The 21,084-nt window shown below is 39.7% G+C and overlaps 1 protein-coding gene across 6 annotated transcripts in view; it reads right to left on the bottom strand.

Annotated features, from left to right (window-relative positions):
* Positions 1–12,654, bottom strand: part of LOC134531216 (cleavage and polyadenylation specificity factor subunit 6) — a 294,999-nt gene extending 282,345 nt beyond the window's left edge. For 5 of the 6 annotated variants that reach the window (XM_063366876.1, XM_063366880.1, XM_063366878.1 and 2 more), the window contains exon 1: positions 12,504–12,653. In XM_063366876.1, coding sequence (XP_063222946.1) covers positions 12,504–12,563 — 60 coding nt within the window. In that variant the 5' untranslated portion in view covers positions 12,564–12,653. Of the gene's footprint in view, positions 1–12,503 lie in introns of all 6 variants that reach the window. The other variant, XM_063366877.1, reaches the window with a different exon arrangement.
* Positions 12,655–21,084: the final 8,430 nt, after the last annotated feature.

The following is a 21,084-nucleotide window of genomic DNA, read 5'->3' on the forward strand; positions in this document are numbered from 1 at the left end:
AGAAGTCGCTTCAAGAAATGTTACTTGCAATTTGGCAAATGTAAAAAAAAAAAACTTTGCGAGGAAATATTTAACCGAATGGGTCCAGAAGATTGGATACCGATTTGCAATCACGCCAAGACACTCGAGAACGAATACTGGGATAAGGATGTGCGTTTTGACATTGAAATTGATAAAGCGATTGTTCAGTTAGGTGATGCAAACAGTGACAGCAGTGACGTTTACACATCAGACTCTTCGGATGGAACAGTCAGTGGCGTTGAAGAACTGAGGTAGTGCTTGGAACGTCAGTGGTAAGTGGTCAATGTTTTCTGCTTTTCTCTACCTGCTGTGAAAGGTCGCCGTATCTGCTTATACCCCCTCCTCATCCACCCGACCCCCCACACGTGTTGGTCCCTACTCCTCATGTGTGACGTAGCTCAAGCTCGGAGTTATATTGCGCCTAGTGTACATAACACATCTGTGAGAGGAATCCATAATACATCTGGTTTCCCTGGATAAGAAAAGGATGGTGATGGTCCAGCAGTGGAGAAATGTTACTTTCACTTCATCAATTTCTTTGTTTTTCTCCATAACATAAGCTAGCCACCAGTTCTTGTCATATCCAACTGCAGTATTGCCCTTTACGTCTCCTATTTGCGGTTTGTCTAGTGATCTTGTAACAGTTACTTGTGATGAATGTGTAGCTCCAGAAAATATTTTCACAGTAATTATTGATGTGCTTGAGTCAACAGGTATAAATGCATGATATTGCTGAGTTCCTTGGATGGTAATTGCCTGATTGAAACAATCTTTTAAAAATATTTCTGACTATGTAATCCTCTTGTGTAGTGAGAGTGAAATTAATACCAGAAATATTTTCTACTGCCCATTCATAAAGCTGGAAAGGGGTCAAGATTTGGTTTTCGTAGGGCCGTTGCAAGCTAGCTTTAGCTGCTAATCTGTTAACTGTACCTCCAACTCCATCGCAAGGCCCTTTACCGTGAGCTGTGGCTGAAAAATGCCATTCAGCTGATATGTTGAAGTCTTGCTTGTGAAAACACAAATTGATGAATTTTTCTTATTTTTATATTGGGCAGCAGACCCATCTGAACAGTAAAAGAACTTATGAGGAACGTTTTTAAATTTTGTAATAAAAAAAGCAACTAAATTTTTTTGAAATGTGTAAACAGCAACTGTATTGTGCTCAAGGCAGTCAGAAATTACAACGTAGTTAAAATGTTCAATTCTTTTTTCTCCTTTATAATATATCACAAACGGGTGAACTGTGGCATGTCCCTTAGTCCAGTGGTAAGTCTGGGCTTCATCTTATACAACCATACTGTAGTTTTCTGAAAAGTCGAGTGTGATGTCAAATTCAGATTCTTTTAAATTTTCCTTTAAGTGATTCATGAAAGAGGTCTGTTGTTTTGCAATAAAGTCATGGCGGACTAAGAGTGATAGCTTGTCACAGAGTAAATCTATGAAATCTGCTGATGATTTCTGCAGTGTCTCTAAATTGCAACGGTCAACTGAAATCCACTGCCGAAATGTGATCTTTCGTATCAGGTGCTCTTCAAATGACTTCTCAAGGATGGTCCGTATTGCTGCAGTTCCAGGACAATATGTACAATGTCCAATATTGCAATCTATTGTTGGTGGATTGCATACAATTTTTGGTAGGCAATGTTTGAAGGCTTTGAATTCTCCATTTGTTAAATCACATAATCTTGCATTTTCAATCATCAATTTGACATTTTGATGGATTGTACATAAACACACTGCATGTGTCCCACTAGAACCCGCTAAAATACAATGCTTTGGACGAAGCTCCGCAAATTTTGAAAAACCTATTTTAATATTTGGAAATTTCTCCTTGAAGAAAGTGTATCCCTCTTTCAGATTGCACAAAATAGGTCTTTTTGATATTTTGATTTATTTTTATTAGGTTCAGTGACTGTTATGCAGTCTTTAAAACACCAGGCATCGCTCTACTGACTTCATCATTTTCATAAAATAAATGGACAGCTTCAACTACATCTTCTGAAAGGTGTTTGCCTGGTTTGGGGTTAGGACTTTCTAATATTCCTTTTTCAGCCAAGAGTTTTTTGATTGTCGTACCGTGTAGTTTGGTGCTTCAAACTCTCACATTATTTTTCTAACTCCCCAATTTGGTGGTCAACAGGTTAATATCATTAACTTCTTGCTCCTACTAGTACAACTCAAGAAATTGGCTTTGAGGTTTTGCAAAAGTGATTCCTCTAAATCTTTACCATCATCCTCAGAGATATTATCTGGCAACTCAAAAAGTTTCCTTTTGATTGTGGAGTCAATTGTTTTAATTTTTCTGGTTGCATAACTTTTTGATTTGAATTTTTTCCTATTAATAGGAGATTCTCCTAGCCCTTGTAGTGAAATATTTAATGAACCAATCAACTCTGAGGATGCAGAAAAACTGGGATCTTTATCAGAATCTGACCTTGATTCGTTATCCTGGTGAGTAGAAGAAGAAGCAGCAGCAGTTTGTAATGTTGTAATTTCTATTCTACAGCTATCACAAATTTTTGCTCCTTTAGGCAATCCAGAAAACAAACTGCACATCCAACTAGTAACATTCCTTAACTTTATTTTTTCCTTAATGTTGTGATTGCTATTTTTAATGGATTAATACATTGTAACTTCAAAAATGATTCACTGAGGGCCATTTCTTACCATAAACTGCCCACCTTTTCATAGTGTTTCAGTCACTATCATGATGAACGCATTACCTTTTTTAAAAATAAATATCAACATTCTCAATTCAGAATGCATAATACTAACAACTTTGATACTAGGTACATCAGAACAATACAGACTCCTAGCATAAACTAGCTGAAACCAATACTGTACAGTACTCTGAAAGAGCTAGGGGGGAATCCCAGGGCAAAGCAAGGTTATCACAGAGCTAAGGGAATCCCAAGGCAATGCAAGGAGAATCCCAAAGTAAGGAGAATCCCAAAGTAAGGGGAATCCCAAAGTAAGGGGAATCCCAAAGCAAATTGAGGGGAATGCCCAGTAGCTGGATGCTTGTCTGTACTAATCTTTGAAATCCTGTATCAGAGACAAGCAAAGTGTAGCACTAGAATTAATTACAATTGTGTTATTAGTGATTTTTAATCAATTTTATGTTTTTATACTTTCAACATAACTTATTATCCAGGGTTCCCACCAACTTGTTTCAGTAAATTTCCCTGAGTTTTCCCTGTTTTCCCTGTCCTATAATATATTTTCCCTGTGCTAAATTTAAAAAAAATGCAATAAACTAATCACAATAAGAACAATTTTACATAATATACAGGCATACCTATGCTACTAACATAAAGGTATTATCAGCTATTTTATTACCTGCTAAATTGCTGTGAACATTTACACATATATAGGCCTAATGTTATACCACTTCTGCTGCATAGGAAAAAAATGTTTAGGTATCTTGCATATTCAATGTACATTCACAAAATATTACAAATATGTACTGGCTATTCTTTAAGCCCATTACATATTTTTCTTAATTTTTTTAATTTTCATCTTTAAATACTCTTTTTGTTTCTCTGTTTCCAGTTTTTTGTTTAGCAGCTCTTGAATTTCTACAGTCTTGCATTTTTTTTTTCATCCTAACAATATCTGTCCAACTTCTTGTCCTCTTCTTCATTTCGACGTTATTGCTCCAGGGCACCTTTGTACCTCGAAGCTGCTCCTCTGGCATATTTTATCATTTCCTTATCTACTTGAATACAATTTTCACCACCAGCATTACTAACTCCATCCCAAACTCGTCGCAGGCCAATCAATGATTCCTCATGGAGATTTTCAACAAGCATCTCCTTATTTATGGAGAATCCGGTTTTCACAAAAGCATTACCATGTGAGAGAATTAATATAATTTTCACTGCAAGCCATATATCTTTAAACTGTTCTTCTCCACTCAACATATCTGCAAAAAAAAGTGTCCAATCTGTTATTGTGAACATGAAATGATGCAAGTTTGTCAGAATTGATATTAGTAACAAATTTGGTAAACTGAACACTAGCTCTATCAGATTGAAGAGCAGTTAGGTGCTTGGCAGACATAAGAATTTGCAAACATGTATCCATGCTTGTCCTACACTCTTCCTGTTTGTCCAACAATTTTCTAGGCTCCAAACAAGAAGCAGCTTTAACCATATTGTATTTTATTGGGCTAAGTTCAACAAGTTTCTTGGCAATCTGAACCATGCATGTTTTGCATTCTGTTAGGAACCTTTGTTTCTGAAGTTCTTTTACATCAACCACACCTAACTCATGCTTTGCAGCAAATCCAATTTTCAACTTTGAGAGTGGGTAGCAGGTAATTTACTGGTTTTAAAAAAAATTTTCAAGTGAGGAAAAATTTGTATTGCTCTCTGACACACTGGGACATTTTCCAACCACCGACAATCACAAAATTTGATCGGAAGAACACTGCAACTTGTAACTTGTCTGAAGTCTGATCATCGAGCAGGTGAGTCTTTGAACACAGAATATATGGCCCTTAAAAATTGAACAACATCCCACCCAGTCTTTCTAAAACCCATTTGAAAGGCACCATGAACAACATGGAGACCACAAGATCCCAGGTCTAATATATCTGGATCTTCTTCGCACACCTTAGTTTTTGCCTTCAAATTTTTCATGAACAACCAATTGACATTCGGCCCATCCATGGATACTTGTATAATTTTGGATAGTTCCACATCCTTTAGTCCCTGTTGAAACCCTTCTAAGACATCATCAGCTGTAGAATGGCCTAAAAATGAAGAATTCCAGTACCTGGTCATTACTTGATTTTTGTTGACGTCCCATATACGTACAGCTATGTCCATTTGTTGTACCTTTGATACCCTATTGAAGGATTCATCAAAGCACGCAACAATGTATTTTGTGGATCTGATTTCATCTGTAATGTGCCGTTAATTAGTAATTTCGACACGATATATTTTAAATTTTTATTATGATTTTAAATTTTTTTTGTGTGGAAATTTTATTTGCTCTACTATAGTGTGATTTTAATTTGTTAGTCTGGTGTACTCCTCTGAGTTAAACTTTGTCTCAGTGCTCTGAAGCCCCTTTCCCATCGGCGTATCGGATATTTTGCTGGCCTAATCCCTGACTGGCAGACAGTTTACCATTTTCCCCGCCTTCAGTCACGCCTCAAGCCTGTAATATCATTTCTCTTCGTGACCCTAACTGCATAGACAAGCCTGTAGCTTGCAGGCGACCAGTTCTCAGAGACGAGCTGAGATTGGCCTTTTTCATCACGTATTAGTGTTAAGTTCGCTCCTCTGCAGCCACGACGGGACGTAGCTTCCCAGCAGCGTTGCATTTTACCCTCTCCCCCCCCCCCCCCCTTCTCAGTTCCAAGTAAGACCAATGACCGGTCGTAACCCCCTGGACAACAGTGACCGTCCCCAAGGTCTCTTCACAAAAACGAGTGCGCCAAAACTGATTGCAAGCGCTACCTAGCGACCAAGTTGCGAACTTCTCCGCTAGCCTACCCTCTAGGGCGCCAGAGAGCAGCACCTGCTTTCCCTTGAGTTATATGGACGCCGTGGGCGAGTCGATTGTTTTCAACTCAGACCCCTCCGAAAGAGTTCTCTACTGTCGCCCAGTGATGCCAACTTCAAAACTCCTGCCAGAGTTTTTTCCGCCCGCATTCGGGCAAGTTCGGAATCTTTCGGCGGCCCAGACCCCCCTCCACCTGTAAGAGCCGGCGGCCACTTTTAATTACGAGACGCGGTTTGCCGCGAGACAGATCAACTCGCGTCGCGTCTGCAGACAGATCTCCATCGAGTATCGGCGAATCGGCAGACTCTGCAAGACTTCATCCGACCGCTAACGACTATGTAGTCGCTTTGTATAAGGGATGCTATCCCTCAAGTCAATCCTAATAGATTAGTCTGTCTGCATAGTTTAATTATTTGCCTTCGAAATTTTTCTCTTTTAAATGTTATCATGAAGAAATCATCCGCGTCCTGCCGCGCAATTCGCGAGCTCCAGACCCTGGCTGACTCCACGACTGCAGCGTGCTGGGCAACTCCCCTGTTTTGACAGGGTCGATGACGGGGAGAGACTGATTGCTCCCATCTCGTGGCCACCCCCCCCTCCTGTTCCGTGGGTCACATTAGAAGAAACGTTTCTACTACACAACGTGATCGTTTGAAGACCCCGGGTGGTAATGAATGTAAATTCAACATTTCCCCCTTACCTAGCTACGAACTATCTTAAGCGGATGACCAACCCACCAGCGACCAGTGTTTTCCTCAAGAACATGTAGAACGAATAGAACTAATTATCAATGTAATCATCGGATCCATCCAATTTTGGGTGTGAAACTCATAATGCAAATGTTTATATTTCAAACTAAGAATGTACTTTGTTTTAAATAATCGCGGGCCGGCCCCTTTTCGTTTTTTTTGTTGTTTTTTTTAATCTTTGAAACTTGTTAAAACCTTTTGTATGTAAAGTAATGGAAACAAGATAATTCATCAGGGCAAATAAAACAGGGAAACTATAGACCAAGTTAACCGTGTAGTTTTTATTTATTGATTTTAACGATCCACCAACTTCTTCCTTGCTTGTTACAGGAAGTTCCTAAATTTTGTTTGTTCCCCACCTCGTGTCGCCTCTGGTAAATCAATTTATTTAACTTATTTTTTTTTACCCAGCAAGTTTCCAAGGCTCCTTTTAATTAATTCAAAATAATTCAATTTTGAGGCACGAGGGGTGTTACAGTAAGTTTGTGAAAAAAAAAATGGGGCAAGTCCATAAGTAACTAAGTATGCAGTCTTGGTACTACTAAGCTGCATTTCTTGTGCAATGGAACTATCTGGAAACATTTTAGCAAACAAATTGCTTATTCCTTGTTGGCTATTAAAACTGTCTTTGGTAAATATGTACAGTCGCGGTAGATGCCAAAAAAAATGCTAAAAAATCTGAAAATACTTTTATTCTGTGCTCTTTCACTTCCTCTTTTCAAATCAACCGGCGGAGGTAAGAAATTCCAAATACTTTAGGAGATATCGAATTTTTTAAATTTTCATCACAATACCTGCGTAGTATGCGGCGATCACCATTGTTTCTTGTCATAGATAATAAGGTTTCTTGTTTACGAGTATCATGTTTCTTATTGGACAATTTTGTCACGTGACTGTTCCGTGATTGGCCAGTATTCAAATGAACCAATAGGTGATTATTTATTCCGTGATTGGTCAGTATTCAAATGAACCAATACGTGATTATTTATTCATTTATTGTTCAAAACGATGTTTAATTAATCGGTCAACTTCTGCCGTGAACGACTACATCATTTCCTTATAGTGGCAAAGGAAATGTACCCGCCTCCAACTTAGGTGAGTTTTTAACATTTCTAATTTTAAAGTATTATTTTTTTATTTGGATATTGTTGCGCAAGTATTAAGTAAAAAAATTACGTGAGTTGTTAAAGTTCATCATTTGTCCGGGTTTTGTTAAGTCAGGTCAGTTACATTATAAATAATTTAAAACTAAAGAACCATTAAATTAAATTCACATTATATTTAATGTCCGCTTAGTTTGAAAGTATTTATAATGTAACTGACCTGACCTAATAGACCATTTTATTTATTACGCATTCACTAACACACGTCAAAATAAAAAATGGCGACGTTCGAAGGGTTAAACGGGCGTTGTATTGCTAAATTAAAAAATTCGATATCTCATAAAGTATTTGGAATTTCTTATCTCCGCCGGTTGATTTGAAAAGAGGAAGTGAAAGAGCATAGAATAAAAGTATTTTCGTATTGTTAGAATTTTTTTCCGCATGAATACGCAGGTATTGTGATGAAAATTAAAAAATTCGATATCTCGAAAGTAGTTGGAATTTCTTATCTCCGCTGGTTGATTTGAAAAGAGGAAGTGAAAGAGCACAGAATAAAAGTGTTTTCGGATTTTTAGCATTTTTTTTTTTGGCATCTACCGCGACTGTACATATTTACCCTGTCTTTTTTCATAACAACATGTAATGCCCATAATATTTCTGCCTTTCTGACATTACCGTCTCCCTGAAAATGTATTTTATTTACCATACCTGAAGATGCCTCTTTGAGAGCACTGAATGATGATGATGATGATGATGATCCAGTTAACAATGAACAGGATGCTGGTGTGCTGGAGGCTAATTCAAAATTTGATGCTGTGGAAACACTTGAAACAAATGATCCCTTCGTTTCTTGGTGATTTAAAGGTTTTGTTAAGTATGCTGACATAGATGCAGAAATACTGCTCGCAGTAACGAACTGTTTGTGAAATTTCCCTTCTTGATGGCTCTTCACAGACTGCCTAACCATACTACTCAAAGAAAATACCTTTTTACACAAAATACGCTTTGCACTATTGTCATCACCCTCAACACGACTTAGCCACTTTTTCCAGTCAGGAAACAGTGATCCATCTAGCCAAGCAGGATTGAATTTAGACATCGTGAATGTCATACAATTATCCACTCAGACTATAAAGAATAGGCCTAGGCCTAATGTAGAGTAGCAAAACACATTTGATAGGTACTGAATCGCTTAGTCTCACAAGTTTCACCATGTTTTCAATGCACAATTAAGGAAACTGTGCTAGTACACACCCGTGAATGTAACCTATATTTCTAATGAGAAAATAATAAAAGGACCGCCGTTGATTTTTTCTGGAAAAAAAAAAAAGGTAAATATGTATTGTACGGATTAGCGCCAAAAAAAATCATACAAATATGAAATAACTTTCATTATATGCTATTTTACGTCCTCTTTTCAGAACCGCCTGCGGAGATTAAAAATTCCAATTACTTTTGGAGATATCGAATTTTTTAATATTCATTTTTTGGCGATTTTTTTTAAAAAATATTTTTAAAATCCGAAAATACCTTTATTCTGTGCTCTTTAACTTCCTCTTTTCATTAAACCCGGCGGAGATCAGAAATTCCAAAAACTTTAGGAGATATGTAATTTTTTAATTTTCATGATGTGCACTGATGCGGCCCTCAGCGGGAAGCCTACGATTCACACATCCTTCTGGACATACCCGAATACTCACGTTGGCAAGCCTTCTTTTCTTAAAATTAGCAAGAAGTAATTAAAAATACTTTAAAACACTGTGGATGGTTGGTTATATTAGGTAAGTATAGCTACATTAAAAAAACTGTAAAATCATTTTATGGTTGCTTAGCAAATAACTTTTTAATATGTAGCTATCCAGCGCTAGGAAACAGTTTACACGATTTCACAGTATTTTTAATGTAGCTATCCTAACCAAATCAACCATCCACAATGTTTTGAAGTATTTATAATGTAGCTAACATAACCTAATTGACCATTAGTTTTCATGAGTTGCATAATTATTTACAATAAACAAAAAAAAACCGAAGATGCACGATCGGGCGTTTGCCTCTCGTCTGTTGAAAGAAAGCTTGCCAACGTGAGTATTCTGGTATGTCCAGAAGGATGAGTGAATCGTAGGCTTCCCGCGTTCACCATTGTTGCTTGTTTACAAGTATGATTTTTTTTTGTTTTTTTTTTTTCGCGACGTAGTTGAACGACTACATCACGTAAAAAGAAAATTACGTGAGTTCCTACTGTTCATCCTTTTTCCCGGTTTGTTGGGTCAGGTCAGCTACATTATAAATACTTTAAAACTAAACTACCATTAAAATTAATTTTTATTATTTTTAATGTCCGTTCAGTTTCACAGTATTTATACTAAAGCTGACCTGACCTAATCTACCTTTGTCCCGTTTTGTTAGGTCAGGTCAGTTACATTATAAATACTTAAAACTAGGGTAAAATTAATTGATATTATTTTTAATTTCCGTTTATTTTGAAGTATTTAACATGTAACTAACCTTACCTAATGGAAAATGTCTGTTATTTAGGCATTCACGCACACACGGCAAAATATAAAATGGTGTCTGTTGAATGATTACATAGGGCTTGTATTGCAAAATAAGAACGGCGATATCTCCAAAAGTAATTGGAATTTTTAATCTCCGCATGCGGTTTTGAAAAGAGGACGTAAAAGAGCATATAATGAAAGTTATTTCATATTTGTACGATTTTTTTTGGCGCTAATCCGTACAATACATATTTACCAAAAAAAAAAAAACACTTCTTACAATTGACTAAAAAATTTCAAATATATTTAACTGCTTCTGTAGAACTCTTGACTCAGAATAACACAATGTGTAACTATTTTCGCGGTGTTTTTGTTGTGTTTGATAGGTAAAAATCTCGTCATGAAACCACAATACTACCAACTACATAAATTACAGTGATACACAAAACACCACCACAGGTGCAGCACTTTTGAAAAAATACATCTAAATAATTTAACATAAGTTCACTAAACAATCTTCAAAAAGTTTCCAGCGTACCGGATACTTCAAAGTTATGACAAAAACGGCCAAACGTATACGAACTATGGTGTCGCCAATTTCAACAACTAGCTTGGCGCAGCTCGGCACGGTCCGGGGCCGCCTAGCATGAAATTCAGCACGTCACAGCTGTATGGTGAACCAAACTTTCCCAGGACTCGTGGCTTATCTATTACTTTGATTTACATGTACAACCCGCACCCCAACTTTCCGATTTTGTTTTTAAGAAAAAATGTGCTTGTGATACACGTATTAATCAATATACATATATATACACACACACACTGTGATTGCCGCACAACAAATTTCCCTGAGTTTTCCCTGTGTTTTTGACCCATTTCAATTTCCCTGAATTTTCCCTGTTTTCCCTGTCGTTGGGAACCCTGTTATCATGATGAAAATGGTTAAATATCATAATTGGGTAAAGTATAAATATGGTTACAATTACCAATTAATTTTACTATGAACCCATTAACTCTCCACTTTGAAACTTTGTAGACAATTTAATATTTGTACAAACAATTATATAGAATTTTTTGAAAAAAAAAAAATTAAAAATGCACTTTTCCCAAAATTTTAAATTTAAATTTTAAAAATTATATTGAAATTTTTTTTTTCCTAGGCATTATTGTGTTACATATCACATGAAAGGCCATACCAAATGCTGCAAAATGACACCTGTCTCACCATTCTAACTTAATTTGGAGAAGAGTTATGGTCATTTTAAAATATGCCTGTCGTGCATTTTTTGAGTGTTTTTTCGAAAATTTACAAAGCAATATTTTCAAAACGGATGGATATATCATTCTAAAAATTTATACTTTTGTTAGTCTGTATGGAGGTAACATCTGTGCAAAATTTCATCAAAATCTGAGATGGTGAGGTAAAAATTTTATTAAAAGTGTGTTGATTTGACATGGAATGACACCCACACTACTTTTAAGTATTTTAAATGTAGCTTGTCGATTCTATTTCACCATCACTTAAGTCTATCAAAGAAGATATGGATGACATCTTTTATACCTAGGCATAATTTTTATCCTATAATACGTACATACAATTGAAGTTGCTTGTGCGGGTGGCAAACTTTGAAGAACTTTGAAAGTGTTCAGGCCTCCAAAAGGATTGGTGTGAACTGGTTGTTACGCTATGTGGTAATGCTTAAGCAACCATTGAAAATATTTTGCAGTGTTTTTAATGTAGCTAACTTAATAAAATCAAACATTCTAACAATATGACAAATTTGTAATACCACCAAACATGCAGGAATGTGTCCTCGGAATGGACTGTTGTGATGTTAGGTTTGCTGAACGTGTGATTCTCTATATGTAAGAACATTTATCTGAATCTGCGGATAAGCAAAAAATGATGGTGACTCGTCAATGCATAGGTATTGTAACATAAGCTATGAACTGTGAATTCTAAACAACCAGTAGGAATTTACAGACACTGTTTTCAATGTACATAGAGGTATGTCTTAAATGTTATAAAATAGTATTTTTGGAATTTTATTACGAATTTACGACAAAGCCACGACCTAAACTTATAGGTAGTCACACTGAATTACATGGAGTTCAACAGTTATATACAATACAATGGGCTTGTGAAAAGGAGAAGTTGTTTGTGGCCGAGCCTAAAAAAGTAGGATAATTTTCAAGTCTGTTCTCGGACCCATTAATTTCGCGAGCATCTTCCATCACCACGCCGAAAATTGTGCAGCAGTGCGTCTGTTCCGTCACGTTTCCAATCCCGAGCCCGGGCCATTAAAAACGCGGCTACAATACATACAAACAACATAACGTCACATGTGCATCACTTTTTATTTACGTAATAGTAGCCCTTCGTTTAGCAAAGTTTCAATTCACTCATAATAGATGTCAAAATATATTTGACCAAACATTAACATATAACTAACCTGTACTACTAAACATGTCCATTATCAAGAGTAAACAGAAGACTAACCGGTGAAACATTTCACTTCATTTGTAAACAACATTCAAAAGAGGCGATTATTTTCTTAAAACTAGTAGATAATGGATTAAAACAACACAATGGAGATATATCTGAACAAGAGGCATACCTGACCAAAATCTTGCTCAATATCATCGGCATATAAATCAATATCTACGCCATCCGCCATTTTCTTGCTACAACAAGAACGGAAGCCTTGTGCTTACAGTTCACACGTATCCGTGTTCGCGCATCTTCGGCCTTTCCCCCACCACGCTAATTTTTTCGTTCAAAAGAGGAAAGGAATTAAAATGGCGGTTTTCATTTGGAAAGAAACAAAAGCAGACTATTTGGTGTTTTTTTTTTTGCTCTTGTAAATAAAGTAATAGAAAGTACGGACATACGTCAAAAACTTAAATAAACAATTCTCGCATGTTTTACGCAAATTAACATGTTCAGATAACGGATTTTCCTATTCTAGTAAGAAGTTTTATGTTAATACTAGCTCTTACCCACGACTTCACATGGGTTGATGTCCTTAGTTAAATATTGTATTAAAGATTATGGCAAATAAAATAAAATGTTTTATTTTTTTAAATTGTGTGACTGGGATCATCAATTTAGCTTAAAAACCTGAAAACATGCTTTCTTGAAATATGTTTTACTATTACACAAAAAAAAAATTTAAATACTAACATTAAAAAAGTTAAAAGTATTAGTGTACATATAATAAATTCTTTTTTTTTTAAGCTTAAATCAAAGTATTATACTAGAATGCTCCTGAATAATTTTTTTATATGTTTTTCTGTCCGGTGCATATAAATGTATAGATTTCGGGAAATATACACAAGCTAACAAGCTACTGACGCCAACCGCCGGTGCTCCCTCTGGTTCGCACAGGCCGTTATGTCACAACAACACTTACTCTTAAGTGCATCGAACACGCCCGAGCGTGATGTCCGCCGAGTGAGTGAAAGTGCACCGCGATGAATACCAAGGTGACGACAGCGCCCGGCCGGGTGTGGCAATGCGCTAAATTAAATCAGTAAATATTCTATTAAGCAAAAACAACCAAATTAATACTAATTAAAAGATAATAAATTAAAGTAAAATTATGTACTATTGTTAAATGATCATGTATTGTCAAATATGTCATTTAAGTACAAAACTGGTCGGAGCTGTTTTCCTGCATTCACGTGTCTTGGTGCGAGGTCGCGCGGCGCCCTCGCGCTTAGTTACCGTCGGGAGCTCACAAGGGTCGGTCGCTCCGTGAACGCAGAGCCTACAGATTTCGCGCCACGTCCAAGTCATCGCAATAGTGTAAGTTTATTAAATCCTTTTTTCAGCTCTGTGCCCGACCCCGCTCAATCGTACATCTTTTCGTTCGACTCTTAACTTAATGCATTTAATCCCAACAGGGAGATTTCAATTTACTACGTAATTTTCACGTACTGAGTTTATGGACAGTGTAAAGGAGTCTTACACAGTTTTCAGGCTTCGAAGCCAGTTGATCATTATTTGTCTTGGGCTCCTAGCCAGCCTCGTGTGTCGAGTTCTAACTCTTTAATCTACGTATTTACGATTTATCTTATTTAACTGTGTAATATCTATCTTGCAATCTAACCACGTAATAACTGTTTTAAGCTGTAATAAGTGACTTTGACTCTTGTGTTCTCATCTAGCCGGGCCTACGTACATTTCGGAACATCCGCATTTTGTAACAGGTTAGATTGCAAATATCGTTAGAACATTCAATTATATGTGCTGTTTTACATGTTAACGTCATTCACTGCATAAGCCGTTGCAGCATATAAGCTCCGCGATAATTTGCCGCATCCTTCATGTCGATAACGGGCACAGGAAAAATCCTTATATACCATTTTGCCATCTATCCTGGTCGCGTGCATCGTCTACATATAGAGACTCTCGTGCAGCGACGGTCAGACAAGACGCGGCCAGTCCTTGGACAATCGTGTGTAACGGTTTTTAATAAAGTGCAGTGTCGTGTCAATCAGTTTACCATTTATTTCTAAGGCGTCCTGGGTGGCCAAAACAGCCTGGGTAGTTTTCTAACCGCGACACACTCCTGCCTAGAGCCACGAGGTCGAATCCCCATGTTTGCCCCCTGAGATCATTTTCAAATTAATAATTACTCAAACATGTAAACAGGCAGCGGGAGTGGCGTCACTACATATAGTTTGTTGGCCATTGGAAAAGCGTGGCTTTTTCAAATGCACGCCTGCTACCTGCAATGTTTGCCCCTATGCTTTGTTTATGGTAACAGAAAAACTAAGCCTAACGGGAAACTGAACTCTTTTGAATTGGAATGGTAGATCCATGGGGATAATCTGAATTCGAGGTATGATAACATTTTCTCCTTTACTTTCTCCTGCCCCAATTGTGTGATTCGAAGACTCGTTCTTTACATAGTTGAAGAGCATCTAGATTTTGCATAAGCATAACTTGTACATTTAGTTTAATTTGAAGTTAATGTGAGGGTACACTCGAAAGTTCAAGTGCATTTAGGGCCGTATTCCAAGACACAAAAATAAGAGTTTAGGTGATGAATATGCGATACCTGTACCCTAACCATATTCCAAGTGCACGATAGGACACGGCCAGTACCTTATTTTTAGGGGACTGATTTTTGGTGTCCTATCTGTTGCCGTTTCGTTGCCAAAATCATGCGCATGCGCAGAGCTCACTTTTTCGTTGATTTCTCCCAGATGGCTGAATCGCATCTGGCGCCATTAACTCATATATAGTCATTTTAATTATAATCGGGGGATGTATAATGTGTTTTAGTGTGTCAAATAAAACTTTATAATAGCAAAAACTATTCTGAAATATATTTGATTACTTTAATGATTATAAAAACAAATAATCAACAACTTTAAAATTACCTAGTGTGTCAAATAAAACTTTATAATAGCAAAACCTATTCTGGAATATATTTGAATAGTTAAATGGTCATAAAAACAAATAATCAACAACTTTAAAATTACCTGAGAAAATTAAAATTACGCCAATTAATTCGCACGATAGTGCTGCTATCTGTACGATTTTGGCGTAGCAAATCCATCGATGGTTGCCAAACATCCGCTAGAATGCATTGAAATCAGTTTCTAGCCTCGTACAGGGCACAGTTTATTAAAACAGTTGCTTTTTCGTTTCCTAACATGAATTGGATTGGGATGCGTTCTGGAATACAGTCTGCGAGATAGGTTACAGTTGTATCCCAACAAGGTAGTGCTTATTCGCTACCTTACCTAAATGTTTTGGAATACCGCCCTTAAAAACTCCGCAGGATATGAAGTGCTTTGTTCTGTATCCATGATTGCATCTATTGACATATAATCCATATCCCCTTGCACCTCTTTTAAAATATAAGGGCCGTATTCCAAGACACAAAAATAAGGGGTTTAGGTGTTGAATATGCAATATCTGTACCCTAACCATATTCCAAGTGCACGATAGGACACGGCCAGTCTCTTATTTTTAGGGCACTGATTTTTGGTGTCCTATCTGTTGCCGATTTGATCCATAACTGTGTATATATATATATATTTTTTTCCTTTTTAATGAACTTTAACGGAACTTTTACGATTACAATTTCTCCCCCTAATATCTAAAAAAAAACAGCAAACATAAATACGGCCAAAAATTCATAGTTTATTCTTGTACAACCAAAATTGAATATTTTATTTCACATTATAATTCCATAGTTTTAAAAAATAACCTAACTTACTATGGATTCCACGAAGTGCAACTGTCTATAGCCTCGCACAAGTCCTCGTTTATTAAAATGGATGCCGATCTGATACCTTACAGGCAGGGGCGTAGCCAGGGGGGGGTTTTAGGGGTTCGAACCCCCCCCTTAGCACCAAATCTTTAATTAATTTCTTATTCATCACTCAAACAAATTTCATATTAAAATTAATAAAATTTTTACCATTACAATATTTAAATTTAAGTACCGAAAACTGCTAAAATAGCACTATTTTACACCTTAAAATCCAAATTTTCCCGGGGGAGGACCCCCGGACCCCCCGCTTTAATACGGGGGAAGGGGGGGGGCATGCTTCTTAACACCCCCCATACGCTAATCCTGGCTACGCCACTGCTTACAGGGGTTCAGTTAGGACATGTTTTGGAATATGAACCCAGAGTTAGGGCCGTATTCCAAGACACAAAAATAAGGGTTTAGGTGTTGAATATGCAATACCTGTACCCTAAACATATTCCAAGTGCACGATAGGACACAGCCAGTCCCTTATTTTTAGGTCACTGATTTTTGGTGTCCCATCTGCTGTCGATTTGATCCATAACTGTATAAATACTTTTTTCCTTTTTAATGAACTTTAATGGAACTTTTACGATTACAATACAATTCCCCCCCCCCCCTTAATATCTTAAAAAACAGCAAACATAAATACGGCCAAAAATTCATTCTTTATACTTGTACAAACAAAATTAAATATTTTATTTGACATTATAATTCCATAGTTTAAAAAAAATAAGCAAAAATTACGATGGATTCCACGAAATACAACTTTTTATAGCCTCGCACAAGTCCTCGTTTATTAAAATGGCTGCCGATCTGATACCTTACAGATGTTCAGTTAGGACACGTTTTTGAATATGACCCGAGAGTTAGGGTACGGCAGTTGCCCAACAAGGCAGTGCATATTCGCTACCTTACTCAAATGTCTTGGAATACCACCCTTATGGTACCACAGTTGCCCAAGAAGGCAGTGCATATTCGCTACCTTACTCAAACGTCTTGGAATACCGCCCTAAGTGTTGATTTTATTTACGATATCATTTGTTTGCACCAATATTACTCTTGAGCACAACCACTGATCACTATTCAAATTTTGTTGCAAGTCTGGGAAAAATTGAGTAATAAGATCCACATCATTTTCTACTTAATTACAAAATTCTATTGAAAATAAAATATAACCTTCAGCATCAACGTCCAAACAACCACCACCCAAGAAAATAACCAGTCACACATCAAAAATTTAAAAAAAAAAAAGTTTAAGTATTGCTTTGTGGTGACAGAAAAATAAAATTGAATAGTGAATTGATGGCCGGTATTACAGTATTAGTTTGGCAAATTATTTAATTTACTTATTGAAACACCAGATGGTGTTAAATTTCATTCAAATTACTCAAAATCTCGGTCGGATCATACATACCAATATCAATTTGTTTGCCCTAAGGAAAATTTTTTTTATATAAAAAGAGTTTTGTCATGTACTTTACCCTAGAAAATATTCGTACAAAATTTCATGATAATCGGTTGAGTAGTTTCTGCGTGAAAGCGTAATAAACTGATGTCATCCCAAGTGCTCCTCCGGCTCGCTGAGGAGGAAGTGCAACATTAGGTGCGGAGTAGATCGAGTTTCTGGGCCATATTGTGGACGCGGAGGGTTGCAGCCTGCTGCCCAAACAGCTGTCCATTATTGAGGGCAAGGAGGCACCCTAGACACAGAAGCAGCTCCAGAAACTCTTGGGGCTGTTGAATTGGTTGAGGTCATTTGTTCTCCACTTCGCCTTGATAACCGTGCCCATGACAGACCTGCTTTCACCAAAGGACAAATTCTGGTGGACCCAGGCCGCCGACCAGGCCCTGGGCCATGTAAAATAACAGCTCCGCAACTGCCACACCCTGTCGCGGCTGGTGATGGACGAACCACTGTTCGTGCAGACCGATGCTAGCCAGGAAGGAATGGGGGCGGTGCTGTACCAGCTGGACGGCCAAGGCCAGAGACGTATCGTCGAGTATACAAGTGCCAAGTATGGCCCAGCGGAAATACGATACCATGTCAATGAACAAGAGTGCCTCACTGTGGTGTGGGCACTAAAAAAATACCGATACTACCTCGAGGGGCGCCCCTTCATTCTCCGCACGTACAGCCAGTGCCTCAAATGGCTGGATTCCCTGCAGGAGGGCAAGCCCAAGTTTACCCAGTGGGCCCTTCTCCTCCAGAGCTTCCACTTCACGGTGGAACATGTTCCTGGCCAGGAAAATGAGCTCGCTGACAAGCTTTCCCAGCACCCAGACCACAGAACCATAGTCTACGATGACCAGGGGTGGGACAACCTCCAGCCCCCGGTTCCGATTACCAAATATTCGGACCCGGCCCCCGACGATGCCCTACTGTACACGCTGCCTGGGCCCAACACACCGGAGCCGGCCACCCCATTCGCCACCATGGCAGAGCTGGTGGTTCACATGCGTGACGCCCAGCAGGACGACCCACAAACGCGAGCCCGACTGGCCGAGTGTGGTGACCAAGCCCTTCCCCATCAGCATAGTCTCGATGGCATGCTTCAGACTCGTGGTGCTCGCAGAGTAAACCGCTGGAGCATTCATGCACCCCCTGCTGCATGGCCAGCCATCCTACTGTTATTCCACAGGCATGGGCTGGCGGGGCACCCTGGGTCTGTACAGACCCTGCGAGAAATCCGCAGGATGTTCCACTGGCCGGAGGTCACGGCCGACATCAAGCAGTTCGTGCGTGAGTGCCAATGCTGCCAACAGTGTAAGGCGCGCCAACCTAATGGCGTGGAGCAGCAGGTTCCCCGATGTCCTGTCCACCTGTTCCACGAGGTGGCCTTGACATTATGGGCCCCTACCCAAGCACCTCCCGGGGAAAGCGGTTCATCATTGTGGTAACTGATGTGTTCACATGATGGAACGAGGCATTTTCTGTCGCCAATGTCAAGGCGGGAACAATCATCGGCCTACTGGACCGAGAGGTATTCCCACGGTATGGGTATCCGCAAGTGCTGCTCATGGATAAAGGAGTCCAGTTTACGGGTCACAGCTGGCAGAAGGCATTTGGGTGGTGGGAGGTCCATCATCACACCACCCCTACCTATCATCCCAGATAAAATCCCACTGAACGCCGCAACCAAGACATTAAGACCCAGCTCCATATCCGCTTTGATGAGGACCACACTAAGTGAAACATTCACCTCCCCACCCTCTTTTAGTGCCTCCGCTGGTGCATGAACGAGGTCACGGGATATTCTTTAAATGAGCTGCTCCACAGTCACAACTTGGCATTGTAAGCCGAACTGGTTGTCATTCACACAGAAGAACCTTTCCCAGTAGAGGACCTACGGGCTGGGGCACGCTGGCATCAGGCCCAGTTTCTGGATAATCGAATGCCCCAGTCATTAAATCCACCCCCGCAGATCATTCCAGGCTAGTTTGTGCACGTAAGACTCCAGCATCTGTCCGCCAAGGTAAATGGGTTTTGCGCAGGCCTCACGCCCAAGTGGTCCGAGCCCAGGAAGGTGGTGGCTCGCTTGGGGACGACCACTTACCTGGTGCGGCAACCGAATGGCCGAACCGCCAAAATACCCCATGATGCCCTGCCCATTGTCCCGATGCCGCAGCAGCCATAAACTGCAGGAGCCTGGGATGGTTTTACAGACCGGGACAGCCCCAGTGACCAACCAGAGACAGCAGGGGAGGCCATTGTGCCAATTCTGACCCAATGCCTTCAGACACCGACCCTGGAAAAAAACACTGCAGTAGGGTAGGAAGGAGATCGGACTTACTCAGGTGCCGACAAACTTCGGCGACGAAATGGTCACTGGCAATACCAACCCAGAGGGTTGCGATGTTTCTTTAAACCCCGAAGCTCCAGTATTATCCCGAGAAGCTACGCCTGCCCGACAAGCATATGTGTACGAGCCCAACGTTTTCGCCATGGACCACCTGGATGAGCTCGCTGACAGGCTGGAATTCAGGGATGCCCAAAACTTCGTCGTTAACACATATCTTACCCCAATCCCTAATGGAGAGGACCCTGAGTTACCAACCATTGACACCATCCCTAAAATCGTATTCCCCGAGGAAGTAGTGGAAGGGTTAAACAGGGATGGGTGCCACCACATAGTTTATCCACCTGAAGGGCCCTGTGGCCCCGAGGAAGAGGTCATCATTGAACTCCTTGATGAGGCGAAGGAAGAGGACAGATCCCTACCTATGCACCCAGACACCGCCCCGAATTCCCAGGTTCTGGAAATAGCACGGCGTTCCACCCGTCACCACAGGCCTCCCTCCTACCTGCTAGACTATTGGCCATGGGTACACACCCAGCAGGTTACTCCTACTTCCACACATGGGACACCGATATGAACGCCCGAGTGCCCGAGTGTTAATGGTGAAGTGCGTGTGATCGTAGCATCAGCGGGCAAAATGGCCTTGGAGAGGGGGGGGGGGGGCATTTGACATCGTCTCAAGTGCTCCTCCGGCCCGCTGAGGCCATTATTGCCTGTTGCTGCTTCAGGCTTGCGTGTGCGCCGAATGTGCACGCAGCAAGGGGGGTGGCCACTGAGACATCAGGGAGTGTGGTTCGAGTCAGTCGCCTGAGTGGGATAAGAGAGTGCAGTCGCAGAGTTGTGAGTGAGAGCATAACAGACACTGTCAGTCGTGTCACCGTTGTCACATCCCCGTCATTTGTGTCTTCGTCGGTCACATCACCGTCATTCGCGTCGTCAGTCACGTCACAGTCATTTGTGTATTTGTCAGTCACGTCACCATCGTTCGTGTCGGCAGTCATGCCACAGTCTTTCATGTCATCATCATTCACATCACTGCCAGTCACATCACCGTCGTTCACACCACTGTCAGTCGCGTCACTGTCGTGTTACCGCCAGTCAGGTCACTGCTAGTGTTGTGTTGCACT

Source organism: Bacillus rossius, chromosome 3 (genome assembly GCF_032445375.1).
Source record: "Bacillus rossius redtenbacheri isolate Brsri chromosome 3, Brsri_v3, whole genome shotgun sequence".
NCBI lineage: Eukaryota > Metazoa > Arthropoda > Insecta > Phasmatodea > Bacillidae > Bacillus > Bacillus rossius.